The 16,547-nt window shown below is 39.1% G+C and overlaps 1 protein-coding gene across 1 annotated transcript in view; it reads right to left on the minus strand.

Annotated features, from left to right (window-relative positions):
* Positions 1–2,207: 2,207 nt before the first annotated feature.
* C5H1orf185 (chromosome 5 C1orf185 homolog) overlaps positions 2,208–16,547 on the minus strand; it is a 35,227-nt gene continuing 20,887 nt past the window's right edge. Inside the window, exons 4-5 of the mRNA XM_004607337.2 lie at positions 4,217–4,253; positions 2,208–2,599 (exon numbers count right to left, since the gene is read on the minus strand). Coding sequence (XP_004607394.2) covers positions 2,208–2,599; positions 4,217–4,253 — 429 coding nt within the window. The remainder of the gene's footprint in view (positions 2,600–4,216; positions 4,254–16,547) is intronic.

The raw sequence follows: 16,547 nt of genomic DNA on the forward strand, positions 1-16,547 counted from the left end.
AACAAGGAGTGGAGCATATTAGAAAACCAGGCAGCACAATTTTCAAATCTCCTATCTCTGTTTCTCACTGAGAAATGCTTCATTTCTTTCTCATTGCAGATTCGTTGCCTTTTCTTCCCAAATCACCAGATGGGACATGGCAGCCTCGTTCCAACCTGACATATCTTCTGTTTCAAAGACTGCTCAGATGACTTAGAATCCTTAATCTCCAATCACAAATTCCTGAGGAATTTTTGGGACATTACCAAACCTAGGGGTGACTTTCTTTCCTGGGATCTGTAGTAAAACAAAGTTGTAGGACACCAAGATATAGTAACCAATCAAAACATTTATTTTCATTGCTCCTTCAGACCCTGAGCCAGAAAACTTGAATTTGGAGAGGACATGGAGTGTTATTCTCATAACCCGGATAAATGTTGTGCAAAAATGACCAGGTGCTTCAAAAGAGGGAAATACTCTCATTCTTTCAAATTTTCTCCTGGGACAGAAATGATAGACCTATGAATACTACAATCTTAGTACAGATGCTTCTTTTCCATTCATTACAATCAGTATGAATTATCTCTTGGGAAGATGTATATCGGTTTTGGTATGAGTAATTTAAGTACAAATTATTACTATTATTGTTAAATTATGTTTTAGGGGCAAATTACATGGAAAATATTTAGAACAAAGAAAAGTTATCAGTGTGTATCAGAAATTCTCCAGAATTATAAATAAAATTTTGAATTAGGGTCTCTCAGATGAGAAAAACACTCTGATTCATCAAACTTGAGTCAAATAATTATGAATGAGATTGTTCCTGCTCTGATACATGGTAGAGTCACAGCTGGGAGGCAACTTTGAGAAATAAGCATATCTATGAGAGAAAAAAAATGCTGTCTGGATTCTTCAGAGTATTCCAGTTACCCCTAGAATATGGCTTCTTAAATTTTTTCCACTTTGGACTCCTTTTTAACCAGAAAATTCAACATGGTTGAGCACCAGCAGAAATGCGTCAACTTATTATGTTGTTGATTCAAAATTGACTTATGGTCACTGCACACACATTGCTTGAGAGACCATGCAGTATCAGAAATGGGACCTGGGTTTTCCACATACAAAGCCTGCACTCAACCTCTTGAGCTCTCTACCCAGCCTCATTGCACATTTAGAAACATTTTGTTTGTTTTTGGATTTTGAAACCACACCTGGCAATGCTCAGGGGTTACTCCTGACTCTACACTCAGGAATCAGTCTAGGTGGTACTCAGAGGACCATGTGGCATGCTGGGATCAAACCTGGGTCAGCCACATGTAAGGCAAGCATCTTCCCCACTATACTATCTCTCTGGTCCCACAGAAACATTTTAGTATCACGAACTTTTCACAACGCTCACATTCAGTTATGTACCCCCATCAGTTTAAGAATCTAGGCCTTATGAGGCCAGTGCGATAGTAGAGCAGGGAAGGACATTTGCCCTGCAGGTGACTGACCCGAGTTCAAACTCCCATATGGTCTTCCAAGCACTCGCAGGAATAATTCCTGAGGATAGAGCTAGGAGTAAGCCCTGAGCATCGACGGGTGTGGCCTCAAAACAAAACAAAACCAAAAAATAGAAGCTAGCCCCTAGAAAAGCAAAAGTGTATTGCTTAACAAAATCATGACATAGTAAGGTTTAAATGGCATGTGATTTCAGTACTTTAAAATCAGAAAAGCTTGACCACGTGAGGAGCGCAAACAGTAGAGAACATATCTAGTACGCCCAGTCTAGCCCCTGCATTCTATGTGCCCCTTCCCCCATAGGTGCCCCAGAGACTTGCCATGTGTGGTTCCTATAAAACAAAAACAATAAAAGAATTAAAAAGTTTATGGAAACATTATGTCTAGCCCTGTACATATTGAAATAAAATGAAAGGTCAAAAGAAAATGCTGTGTTTTATTCAAAAATATATTTGTGCTGAAGATTTCTTAAAGTATCTTGCATATTGAAATACATTTGTATTATTTATTCTGTCCTTTGATAAGATATCAAAAGTTAAGCTTATTGTTTAGGATACCACTTTAGCTCTTGTAATTTTGCTTTTAGAAGAACTGGCAAGAGAATTAATACCACTCTAAGAACAAGAAAAGCAATATTAGCCTGTATGTGTGAAGAGAGTAAGAAGCTCGTAATCCAGTTTTAACTTTACATGATTTTGGTTCATACAGAGTTTCAAGAGAAAATGTCATCCAATATTATCTTGAAGGTTTTGTATTTCAACATCTGTATTTCTTTGTGAAAATATTTCCTTAATGCCATCGTCTTTGTGATCATCATAAAGTGTCGTATTCGTTACATTTTCCTTACATTCACTTAATGAAATGGCTGACAGGTATGAAGCTACTTTTTCCACTAGAGGTTCTCTATCAAAAGGCACTGGAGAACTCTTTTTTGATGACAACTCCTCAGAAAACCACTCTGCAGTAGCTTCTACACTTTCACTGTAACAGGAATCAGATGTTAGTGTTGATAAACTTAAGGTAGCACTGCTGTGATTGGTTGCTGAGCTGATCTCTGAAGGGTCACTAATGACCTTATTTGTTGCAAAACGAAATTCATCTTTAGAGTGATCAGTTTCTGTAAGTGAAATTCACATTTCATAAATCAAATCTTAATTGTATGAACAATATTTCTTTTAAAATGCAGACTTCTTTAGGTTATACGGTAGCTAGGTTATACAGTAAAAATTCCAAATTGCTACAGTCCTCTATACAATATAATTATGTGTTTGGGAATTAGCAATATTTCCATGCTAATCAAGAGTGCTGAAGCCTATTCTAAATATAATCAATGTATTAAGTGAAGAGTCTAAAGAAACTAGATTCTAGGGGCCTGAGTGAATGTACAGCAGTTAGGATGTTTGTCTTGCACACTGCCACTGGTTCAACTTCCGACACCCCATAAGTTTCCCCCAAGCTTACTAGGAGTAATCCCTAAGCACAGAGTCAGAAGTAGGTCCTGAGCATCTGCTGGTATGTCCCCACCCTCAAAACACACACACACACACACACACACACACACACACACACACCAAAAAAAAAAAAAAACCAGAACAAAAAAGAAGCTGGATTCTAGTTTTGGTATGTCCCGTCAAAACAGAAAAGGCACACAGTTTGACTATTCTAAGAACTAATATTTTCAGCTAAATATTGCCTAATTTAAGTAATTTCTGTCTTCTTAAGGAGGCAGATTACAAAGTGTTTGGTCAATAGTGGGTAGGGTCTATGTAACCAATTAATATTACTACAGAATCTTATAATTTATAAAGTTGCTCAAAATAATTCCATATCCCATTTTTCCCACTTAATAATTTTTCTAGGTAGTTGCCACGGACACAACCTACTTCACAAAAGAGAAGTTTGAGACTTAAAATATGACTCAACATAAATCAGATGAAAATGGAATTTCAGTCTGAATTTTTGTTACTCATTTTCTCCCATTACATGTTATGCTGCACAGTTTTCACCTTAAAATGTTGTTTTAGAAAATGTCATTCATATACAATCATAAAACACCTTCTATAATAATTAATATATTAACTCATAAACTTAATGTATAAAATTAATTTATAAAACTGAAACTCATTAGATTTTATATTTAGCATTTCTAAAATTATATGAAGGTGCCATTACATGACATTATAAGCAAAATGTAAAGGATTACAGAACTCTCTTATCTTTTGACTCTCCTGCATTATTAAATGGCATTGACTATAATGCTGCTAGATATAAAGAATAAAAATTTAAAGGTTACATCTTATTACCTTGCAAGGGCTGGAGCAATAGCACAGCGGTTGGGCGTTCGCATTTCACGAGGCTGACCCGAGTTTGATTCCTCCGCCCCTCTCAGAAAGCCCGGCAAGCTACCGAGAGTATAGAGCCTGCGCGAGGCAGAGCCTGGCAAGCTACCCATGCATATTGGATATGCCAAAAACAGTAACAATAAGTCTCTCAATGAGAGACGTTACTGGTGCCTGCTCGAACAAATCGATGAGCAACAAGATGACAGATTACCTTGCAAATTTAGTATGCAATAAATAATATGGTCATTTACATATTGAAAAATTTAGTTTCTCCCTTAAATTTTCATAGTTAAAAAATATTTAGCTAATATTTAGAATAGTTTGATTCTTTAAGACCTGAATGGCTATATATTGGTTATGATTTATTTTAATAAACTATACAGAATAAGTACCTTTGGAATGTGCTGTTTCATTTTTTCTTTGCTCCTCCTACATAAAAAAAAGTGTACTTTAAAAACAGGATAGTTTTAATATAATTCCTTTATATACTTGATGTACTAATATAGTTTGACATCATACTTTTTATGAAACATGCCTTTTATTGTATAACACATTTATTTCACTAAAATATATTGACAGAAAAGCAAAAGTATTGAGTTACTAAATCTGTTAAAAGATCTGGATTAGTTCAAGAAGGCAGAGTCCAGGAGAGGGAGTAAAGTAGAGTTCAATAGGGTTACTTTTCTCCATCTCACTTTGTCACTTGGTTAGAACTAGAAAAGGCTAAGAGAGTAACAAGCATTCATTGACTTACTCATATTATTCAACAAAAAATGAGTTCTGACTGAAGACTGACAAAAAGTAATTTATTGCTTCGGAGCAGATAAAATACTTCCTCAAACAATACATGTATTCTAGGAAGTCTGATAGTATAGTACTCCTCAAACTTCAGAATCAGCAGGTGTGATTGTTTAAAAGACTGGTTCTCAGCATAGCATACCCTATTGAAACAAATTCTCTGGGGGTAGGGTTTGAGAGTGCACATTGTAACACACTTCACAAATGGTTCTAATTTAGATTGACCTAAACCACTAGATAAACAATGGACCAGTACAGTGTTTGAGATGGAGTGACAATAGGGATGGAGAGATAATAACAGTCTCCCTTGTATCATAAGGAATATGTTAGTATTCTGAGCTATTCTGAATTGTCTGTGTTTCAGAAAAGGTTTGAATAAATAGACACATTTCCATGATACAGCTGATATGTATCTTTACAATCAACTTTCATTTTCTTTATTTTGCCTTTTAAAAAATCTTTCATTAATATTAATGCCAGTATAGACTTCTGAACTTTGCTTGCCTGGATTTAGAGCCAAGCCAATTCATTTGATGACTTCTATGTAAATTATATTAGCACATTGCTTCTCAGACTTAAATATACCCATGTACTACCTGGGCACCTTTTAAAAATATAGATTCTGATATAGTGGATCTAGAGTTTGGTCTAACACTACATTTCTAACAAGCTCTAAGAAAAGGCTGAGTTGCTGGTCTGAGAGCCACAGAGTAACACCTTGACTTGATTAAAAGTCTCTTCAACGGGGGTATGGTGCCGCCAGCAGGTCAACCTATACCTGCAGGCGAATGCATCTGACTTCCTGATACTCCAAAGTTGCCGTTGTGCCTTTAGCCAGATCCCAACAGCTTGGGGCCAAGTTTACCAAGAAATTAAAAGGCCAAAAGTTAGGTATGTGGGAACCACACCCACAAACCACTTCCAGTTCAGCTATACAAGCTCATTTATTGGCCTTATTTCAGAGATCCATACATCTCAAGAGATCAAAAACCGCAGTTAGGGCCAGCAGCATAGCACACTACTGGCAAGTGGGCGCACCCTGCAGGGCATATGCCAATAGTTTATTTTTCTGGAAAAGATGAAAACAAGGGACATGAATCTCCAAACCAAGCAGCTCACTGCAGAGATGCTTCCGGACTTTAAGCCAGGCTGACTTCACCAGGATGCCTCAGACGGGAGCAGGCATTGTCCCTCTACCTGCTCCCTAAAAATCCCTGGCAGCCGCCAACTTCCAGAACCCAATGAGAAGTGCAGGTACACGGGTTCAGCGATAGCAAACTCTAGGCCTCAAGAAATAGGGGATGGGTCTGTCCCTCTTATTCCCCCAACCCCCCCATGCCTGGGATCCTGGAGGTCACGCCCACAAACTGCCTCCATCTGCTACTTAAGCTTCTTGGTAGCCATTATCCAGAGACACACAAAAGAATCTCTGAACCTGAGCAGCTCACTGCAAAGATTTCTCCAGACCCATTTATCTGGAATTTTGGAGTTCCAGGAGCAAACAGCCGCACAACATCTTATGCTATTCATAACAAGCAATACAAAAGAGAGTATGGGGGAGATTGTCTGCCATAGAGGAAGGGGGAGGTGTGGGGTGGGGGCGATACTGGGGTTCTTGGTGGAGGAAGATGTGCACTGGTGGAGGGTTGGGTGATCAATCATTGTATGATAGAAAATCAAACAGGACAGCTTTGTAACTGTATTTCATGGTAGTTAAATAATTAAAAAATAATAAAATTAACATTCTGAATTTAAAAAAAGTAATGCGGATTTTATGCCCAATTTAATCAGCTTATTCAATGGCTGAATAAATAGCAGTACTCCTACATTAAAAAAAAAGTCTTGGGGCTGGAGTGATAGCATAGTGGGTAGGGCATTTGCCTTGCACACGGCCGACCTGGGTTTGATTCCCAGCATCTCACATGGTCCCCTGAGCACTGCCAGGAGTAATTCCTGAGTGGCAAAGCCAGGAGTAACCTCTGTGCATCACCAGGTGTGACCCAAAAATGCAAAAACAAAAAGTCTCTTCAAATTGGGACTAGAAAAATAGCACAAATGGAAGAACACATGCCTTGCATGTATGAGGCCCTGAGTTTGAGTTGCAGCACTGTGTGATCTGCTGCACATGTTAAGTATAGTCCTTTTGGCCTGTGGGCATTTGTGGGTCCCAAGTATTGAACTCTCAGGCATGTACACTAATATGACAACCATAGAAAGTGGCCCCAGAGTCTCTGAACACCACTGTGTGGCCCATATATAAAAATAACCTACACAGATCCCACAGCCACCACCACGTAAACTCATCCACTGACCTAGCTCTACAGATTCATGACTAAATCTCAGAGGATATTCAAGTCAAGCTGCTAAAATACATAGGTACATTGTTCTCCCAGCTGAAAACTCTGGGGTGCCTAAGTCCCTGCCCTGCTGAAGCCCTGGCAGCTGTACCCACAACCCACAACTGCCAGCATGCCAACAGCCCAACTCCACTGCTTCATGTCTAATAGCTGCAGAGACACCAAACTGATGAAAATTCCAGGTACACAAGTTTTCAGGCTGAGAACTTTGGGGTCAAGAGTGAGAAGTGGTGGTGTTTCCCCATAATTCTGGAGAGCCCAGCACTATACCCACACCACCACCATGTAAATTCATTTACAGGCCAAGCTCTATAGATACTTCAAACTCCACGATACTGACATTCCAGCAGGAGCATACCATATTAGGTGAAAAAGTAACATAGAAGCCAACTAACCTTAATAAATAAAAACAGTAATACAGATGGCTCAACTAGCAGTAAAAAGCTTCGTAAACCCTCAGAAAAGGACTTAAAAGATCCCATAGTGAAATGAAACAGTTTTCACAAATTTTCTTTTACTAAAGTATATTTTGTTAAATTCACCAGCCAGTTAGTTATAACAAGCAACGTAAAATGAATTATTTTGTGCCTGCTAGGGAGGAGTGGAGCAGCAATGTTTGGGAAAATGTGGATAATGATGGAGGTCATTCTGGTGGTGGGATTGGTGTTGGAAAACTGAATGCTCTTAACAACTGTATTATGAAAACTTTGTAAATCATGGTGTTCAAATATAGTAAAAGAGCACTCTATACTAACCAAGAGAATCATAGATTGAATGGTCAATTTTTATTTTTATGATATCACTGTAAAAATTAACAGAAATAAGATATAATATAGGATTGGGACTTGCTCTGCATATGGTTAATCTTGATTTGATCCATGACACCATATATGTTCCCCTAAGCATTGCTAGGAATGACTCCTGAACACAGAGCCAGTAATAGTCGCTGAACACCACTCAATGTGGCCCAAATCCCAACCCCCAAAACTGAACAGTGGGAAAAATGGGCAAGACAGTTTAGGAGAAAGGAAGGGGAAGTATATATAAAAAAATAGCGAACACCAGGGCCAAGCCAGATTTGATCCCCAGCATCACACATGGTCCCCTAAGCACTGCCAACTAGGAATGACTCTTGGGTGGGTGCAGAACTAAAAGTAGGTCCTGAGTATTTCTCTGTGTGACCACCAACCCGGCCCACCCCCCCTAAAATCCTGCTACAAGTCTTTAATTTGTTTTGGTTTTAATAAAAGAAAAACAAAGCGCAATTTAAAAACTAGCAAAACACTTTTTGCTAGGCAAAAAAAGACATAAAACTTATCAATAAATTCAAGAAAAGGTGCTCAACATCTTTAGATACCAGAGAAATATAAATTAAAAAGCATAATAAAATATAATAAAATATAACCTTACATACTTTGAAACAGCTAAAATATAAAATACGATTAACACCAGCTTCTGTAAGAGTGTAGACAAACTGAAGCTCTTGCTTATTGCTTATGGGAGTGAAATGTTACAACCACTTTGAAAAAGTTTTGTCAGTTTCTCATTGTGGCACTTTATAGCTTTCGAACCAATCTTTACCAATTCTATGCTCAGGTATTTTTCCCTATGAAAAATCAAGATTTTCATTGACTAAAAGCATATTAATATTTAGAGAAGCTTTATATTTACAAAACTAAAAATAATAGGAAGCCTACGGGAAAAATCATGATATATATGATCAATTAACTTATGGTAAAAGAGACAATATACAATATTTAAGTGACAGTTTGTTCAATAAATGATGTTAGATAAATTGGACAGCCATATGCAAAAGAATAAAATTGTATCACCATCTGACATTATACGATCACGAAATCCCATTAATCGCCGATTTCTCGGGTGGGCTCAGTAACCTCTCCCTGAGAGTAACCTCTCCTTTCCCTGAGATCTTAGAAGTCTATCTCAACTAAGCCCTCCCAAGGATGTCGAACTGGGGGCTCTTTCAGGATCAGAGGAATGACATCCAGCTAGTTACTGGATTTAGCATATGAATACACCATGGGAAGCTTGCAAGGCTGTCCCATGTGGGCAGGAAACTCTCAGAAGATTGCCAGTTTCTCCCAAAGGGAGAAGTAGGCTACAAGATATCACTTCTGGGAGCTTGCTTTTAAGTCTCTCTCTAGATGTTGGCCATTGATGGGATTACACACACCTGGGTTCCTCTGCCGGTACTTTCATGCATGAGGCCTGTCCGAATGTGTGGAGAGGGGCCTCCAGCATGGCTGTAGCTAGGTTCTGGTGGTCTTCGGCTGCCAGGAGCTCTGCTTGGGGTGGGGAGGGAAGCTGGAGCCCATCCCCTCCGAGGGGACCTGGGGAAGACAGCCAGGCATGCGGGCAAGAGACTCTCTGACATTATACACTAAAATTAATTCAAAATGAACGAAAAGACTTGAATATAATATGTGAAACCACAAAACTTTCAGAAAAAATAATCAGTAAATACATTAATACCAGTCTTAGCAGTGATATATTTGTTTGGTTTTGGGCCACACTATCAATGCTCAGGGATCTTCACTAAGGAATTACTCCTGGTGATGTACAGGGGACCATATGGGATGCCAGGTATGAACCCAGCAGGCAAGGCAAGCACCCTTTCTGCTATAATATCTCTCGATCCCCAGCAGTGATATTTTTTATCTGGTTCCAAAAACAGGGACCATATATGGTGCCAGGGATCAGACCCGGGTCAACTGTATGATAGTCAAATGCTCTACTGGCTGTAGTACTGCTCTGGTCTCTAATTTCTAAACCAATTTCTAGACCAATCTGATTTCTAAAATGAGCAAGTGATCTAAATAGACACCTCACCAAAGAAAATATATGTTTAAGACAAATAAGCATACAAAAAGATGTTCAATATTATTTATCATTAGGGAATTACAAATTAAAACAACAAAATGACACCTATTATAATGGCAAATATACCTATTCTAATGGCAAAAATCTAAAACACTGGCAATGCCAAATCTGGTATCATGTTGAATAACAAGAACTCTCATTCGTTGCTGGTGAGAATGCAAATGATACAGTCATTTTGGCAGACAGTTTGGTAGTTTCTTGCAAAACGAAATTCTTCTTAACATTCAATCCAGCAATCTTTCTTCTTGGTATTTATTCAAAGTAGTTTAAAATATACTCTCCCTCTCCACAAAATTCTGTGTATAGTGTTTATTGCACTTTTATTCGTGACTGTCAAGACTTGGAAGCTGTTCTTGATGTTCTTAAGTATATGGGCTATTAACTTGTAGAACATCCATTCCATGGAATATTATTCAATACTAAAAAGAAATGAGCTATCAAGTCATTAAAAGATATGAGTGAAACATAAACCCATATCAATGTGAAAGGCTACGTACTACATAATCTCAAGTGTGTGACTGAGAAAGGAAAAACTACGAAAATAGTACAGGACAGAAATAAACAGGCAGACAAGAAGCTTTTTAATAACGAACACATATCTGTTTCTCTCATTCTCACACACACACATGCAACAAAGTAAAGACATAGATATAGGTATGTCAAAACAGAAAGTATAACACCAGGAAGTTAACGGTGCCTCAGGGCAGATCCATCGGTTGTAACAAATGTATCATTCTGGAGCAGGATACTGATAGTAAGGGAGGTTGAAGTGTGTGCAAGCAAGGAGTATATGAGAACTCTGTACATCTATTCAATTTTGCTCTGAACCTAAAACTGATTTTTAAAAAATATTGAAAATCCTAAGAAAAGACAAGTGAGGTACATTATCAGATTGTGAAAAAATTGTAAAAAAATTTACCCACTTAAAAAATATATGGAGGGGCCGGAGCAATAGCACAGCGGGTAGGGCGTTTGCCTTGTACGCAGCCGACCGGGGTTCGATCCCGGCATCCCATATGGTCCCCCAAGCACTGCCAGGAGTAATTCCTGAGTGCAAAGCCAGGAGTAACCCCTGAGCATCACTGGGTGTGACCCAAAAAGCAAAAATATAAATAAATAAACAAACAAATAAATAAATAAAAATATATGGAGCAATCTAGCACATACACATCTTAAGAGAAAATATATTGAAACAGGTACTTTGTAAACAATTTTTAATTTATCTAGACATATTGAACACACACACATACACCATAATTCTATGTGTATGTATACTCCCTGTAGTTATTTCTTTGAAAAGAAAAACACCAAGGGTGAAACAGATGGCTCAAAGGGCTGGCACGCACACTTTTAATGTAGGAGTCTTAGATCTATCCCTGGCACTGTATGGTCTTCCTGAGCACTGCCAGGTGAGACTTCCAAGCACCTTGGAGATTTGGGGATCACATGTGTCAGTAGTTGGGGGCTACTCCTTGTGTAGTAAGGAGGATCCTTCCAAGTAACATCAGGTATGGCCCCCAAATAAACAAATCATAAAACCAATTCAAATATCTATAACATAAAAATAATTATATTCATATCATGGAAAATCATATAGTATTAGAAATAATGATCTATAAGTATATAAATCAAATTGATGAATTTCATAAATGAAATATTGTACATAAAGGAAAGAATATATTAGACCTGAAGTCAAAATAGCATGTTAGGGCCAGATATATACAGGGGTTAAGGCACTTTTCTTGCATGTGGCAGACCTCAGTTTGATTTCTGGCACTACATATGGTTCCCCACAAATTCTGCCAGGACTAACACTTGGAACACATAGCCCTGAGTAAGGCCTAAGTACCACTGGGTGTGGGCCCCAAATAAAAACAGGGGGGAAAAACATCCAAATTTTTGTAACTCATTGTTCAAGATACTATATAAAATTGTAAGTCAAAGCAAGGAAGTGGCTAACCGCAATTTCATGATAAGGGTTTCTCCAGCACAGGACTGGCATGTGGGTTGAGAGGACGGGACACCTCAGGGATGTGTCAGTAATATTCTATTACTCTGTTCAAAGATAGCAGTAATACTCTATTCTGGACAGTGGAGTCTTCAAAATAATTCCTTAAGCTGTGTGTGTATTTTTTTTTGTAATGTATGCTGTATCTCACAGTCAAAGATTTACAACCAAGCCCAACTCCTAGGACTGGGGTATGACCCAGATGCTGAGTACATCTTTTGCATATGTGAATTTAGAATTTGATACCTGGCATGGCAAAACCAAAAATAAACAAACATAAACAAAATAAGGTAATAAAGCCTAGCTCTAGCCTTATATTATATGAACCCGTATTTTTGTTATAATCTTTTTAATCCTCTTACCAGTCTATTATAGGAGAGGAAGAGGCAAACATATAGGCAGAAATTGAGATAAGAGGGATAAAAAGAGGAGCAATATGAAAAAGTCCTTTTGTAGGGCAAGAGAGAGAGAGAGAGAGAGAGGGAGAGAGAGAAGCAGAGAGGGGGAGAAAAAGGGAGAGGGAGAGAGGGAGAGGGAGTCAGAGGAAGAGGGAGAGAGGAAAAGGGAGTGGGAGGGAGAGGGAGAGGGGAGGAGAGGGAGAGAGAGAGAGGGAGAGGGAGTGAAAGGGAGAGGGAGAGAGAGAGAGAGAGAGAGAGAGAGAGAGAGAGAGAGAGAGAGAGAGAGAGGGGAGAGAGAGGCCTGCCACAGAGGCAGGCAGGGGAGGGGGCAGGAGGAAAACTGGTGGGAAATATATACTGGTAAGGGATGGGTGTTGGAACATTATATAACTGAAATCCAATCATGAACAACCTTGTAACTGTGTATCTCACTGTGTATTTCTTTGAAAAAACTGTGATTCAATTAGAAAAAATTTAATGAAACAATTAAAAAGCAAAAAAAAAGAGAAAAAGTCCTTTGGTACTGAAAATGATTGTGCTGGCACTCAAGTCAGTAGTACATTAATCTTTGGGAATGAGACTGCCCAGGGGCCACTCCTAGCTATATTTGCTTAGGCTGTGTGACCAGTGGTTTTGGTACTTGTCCCAGCGGTGATGGGGGCCTACAGGGCCACCCGGTGCTTGCAACCTAGTCCTTTGAAATATTCCCAATCTCAACCTTACTCTTTGTATACTATATATATATGTATATGTATATGTATATATATATATATATGAATTTTTTTTTTTGCTTTTTGGATCGCACCTGGCGATGCACAGGGATTACTCCTGGCTGTGCACTCAGGAACCACCCCTGGCAGTGCTCAGGGGACCATATGGGATGCTGGGATTCAAACCCGGGTCGGCTGCGTGCAAGGCAAACTCCCTGCCCGCTGTGCTATCGCTCCAGCCCCTATATATATGAATTTACTGGGGAGGCCTCCTAAGCAGTCCTCAAGGAGCCCAGAGGCCACTGCCAGTGATATTTGTCCCAGAGGTGTGAGCCTTACATTTCAGTACTCTGCTTCAGAGATGTAGTGCTGCTTGGGTCCAGTGGTACAAGAACCAGCAGAGCCCCTGGCAGTGCTCAGGGTCTCACACATACACCTATGGCACGTCTCCCTGATCCCAGTATACAATAATTTTATATATTTGTTTTATACTATCTTTTCGTGTGTGTCAGGTGTCTAATGCTATCAAGAGTCTGGAATAGTACTTGTTAATTTACTTTGTATGTTATTTATCCCTTTCAGCAATTATAAATTTTGTGTAAGCAGGGATTTTTGCCTCCCTTCTTCACTATCAAATTTTCTCAATTGTATAGAACAATGCCAACCATCTAAGTGTTTATTACATGTTCGCTGAATAAATAATAAACAACCTACTTCAAATTTAATACTGTTCCACATACTTTTCCATCATAGTATTCATGACATTTTTACAGATGTGAGACTAATATGTCTGTACCCACAATTGGATATAAAAATGTTACTCTATCAATAGTACCCTAGCCAAGTGTCCAGCATGCAATGGATACTCAGTAAATTCATCTAAGAGAAATGCAGACATAGAAACAAACTTTTTCCTCTATTGTGATCTATATTTCAAACTACACTTTATTTGAATGTAAAAATAATAACATTTAAAATTCATTTGATCGTTAGCCTGCTTTCTTTAGAACCCTCTCAGTAATAATAACAACCTAATTGCGTAGTATTCACTATATGACATTGGTACTCTTTTGCATGTTTTATGCATAATGATTCAATTAATTCCCATACAACTTTCTTTGTATGAAATCATTCTTATTTTGCAAATGAGGAAAGAGACATAGAAAAGCTAGATAAGTTGCTTGAGATTACACATCTAATCATGGTAGAGCTAGGATTCTAACCTTGTGATCTGGCTCTACAGGCTACACTCTTAACCATAACTCTATAATGCCTCCAGTGAATTTATATGGCCTGTGAAGTAAAATACAAAACCCTGCATGCAAGTGAGGCTCTCACAATCTCATCTCCAGGATCTTCCTCAAATAATCTCTTCTGTGAACTTTAGGCTTCAAATGTAACTTTTTTTGTTTTTTAGTTTATGAGCTACACTTGGTGGTGCTCAAGGGTTACTCCTGACTTTGCATACAAGAATTATTCCTGGACTCAACCCGCCCCTGGCGCCATCTTGCCACAGCCAACAGTGAAGAATATGGGCCTACAGAGGCACCGCAAGCCAGAAAGTACTCCAGACCCCAGACCGGGCCAAAAACACCGGGGTGCCAGACGAAGAAGGTGCAGCCAACTTGCCTTCTCCAGATGGAGTCCCAGCGACACCGAGCTTCTACTGACATGGCTCCGGTATGTGGGACTGGGACTATCTCTCCAAACCACGCAGCCACTTATGCAGCTGCGCAACCTTTCCTGATATACAAAAAGCTGTCCAGGAACGGCTCCCCCACCCCTGAGCGGTCATTATTCCAGAGGTACAGAAAGCGTTCTCTGAACGCAGTGGCCGCTGGCAGATATATTCCTCAACTGTGAACTAAGCTACGGCCCTGTGCAGTCCCGGGAGGGGAAGGGTGTTTGTCCCTCGGCCTTTTCCCTTTTGCGGCAGCATGGCAACTGCCACCTTTCAGAGCCAATTGGACAGAGAGGTAGGAGCTTGCAGTGATGGGACACATAGGGAATCTCATGATTAGGGGGGCTGAGCTGGCCCTGCTTCCCACCCAAATGAGACCCTGAGGGCCGCCCACAAAGAGTTCCTCCGCTCCTGAACAGTCATGATCCCAGAGGCACACAAATCAATCTTGGAATGCAGCAGCTGCTGGCAGAAATATCTCTGGACTTAATTACTAAAATACCAGAACCCCAAAACTGGGTGGCCACTTTTGTGACCATGCAACATCATATGCTCTTTGTTAACAGCAATAGAAAACATGTGATCTAATGATGCCATTTCAACAGGTCTGATTGTTGGGGGAAAACTCCAAATAATAATAGTGAGTTTTCTGTCGAAAATTGAATGTAATCAAAGTAAGGAGAGATTAAAGTGAAAATCATCTGCCACACAGGCAGAGGCGAGTTGGAAGGGAGTATGAAGGGGTTCTTGGTGGTGGAACATAAGCACTGGTGAAGGGATGGGTGTTTGATCATTGTATGACTGAGACTTGATCCTGAAAGCTCTGTAACTGTTCTCATGGTGATTCAATAAAAAAAAATTTTGGAAAGGGGAAAAAAAAGAATTATTCCTGGAGGGGGCCAGGGGACCATTGGGTAAGTCAGGGATTGAGTGTGGGTCCAGTCAGATGCTTAGCAAGTACTTACCCATTGTACTATCTATCTAGCCCCAAATGTAACATTTTTTTCTTTTGCTGCATGTTACTCTTCCCTTCATACTTGTAAGCCTTTCTTTGAACATAAAATGCCCTTTGTATTTTTACTCTTATGAAAGTTATTTTATTTCTCAAAACCCAATTTGGAACACTACATAGCCATGAAGAAAAATTAAGTCATAAAATTTGCTTATAAATGAATGGACATGGAGAATATCATGCTGAGTGAAATGAGTCAGACGGAGAGGGACAGCTATAGAATTACTGCATTCATTTGTGAGATATATTAAAAAATAGTATGAGACTAATATCCAAGGCCAGAAAAAGCAAGTGCCAGAGGGCTGGTCAATGGTCTGAAGCTTGCCAGAAGTGTATGTGGGGTGAAGGGAAGTTAGGATAGAGAAAGGACCAGTTTGACAATAATAGTTAGAAATAATCACTTTGGATAGGAGCTAAGCATTCAAAGTAGGTAAAGGAATATACCTGATAAACTTTCAGTTATCTGTATCACAAATCAAAATGTCCAAAAGGAAAAGGAAAAGGATACAGAGACAGACAGACAGACAGATAGAGAGAGAACGAATGGGAGAGAGAGGGAGAGAGAGTACCTGCCATAGAGGCAGGACTGGGGGACAGAAGGGAAACTGGGAACATTGGTGGTGGGAAATGTACACTGTTAAAGGAATAGATGTTAGAACATTATATGACTGAAACTCAATCATGGACAACTTTGTAACTATATATATCACTGTGATTCAATAAAAAAATTTTTTAAAAAAATTTTAAATGCCTTCTTCTTCCTTCATTTTATGCTACCTTGTCTACATCTCTTCAATTTTGTGCCCTTAAAACACTGTTACAATTTTTAGTTTATATGTTGTTCTTCTCTACTAACTA

The sequence above is a fragment of the Sorex araneus genome, chromosome 5, assembly GCF_027595985.1.
Source record: "Sorex araneus isolate mSorAra2 chromosome 5, mSorAra2.pri, whole genome shotgun sequence".
Lineage (NCBI taxonomy): Eukaryota > Metazoa > Chordata > Mammalia > Eulipotyphla > Soricidae > Sorex > Sorex araneus.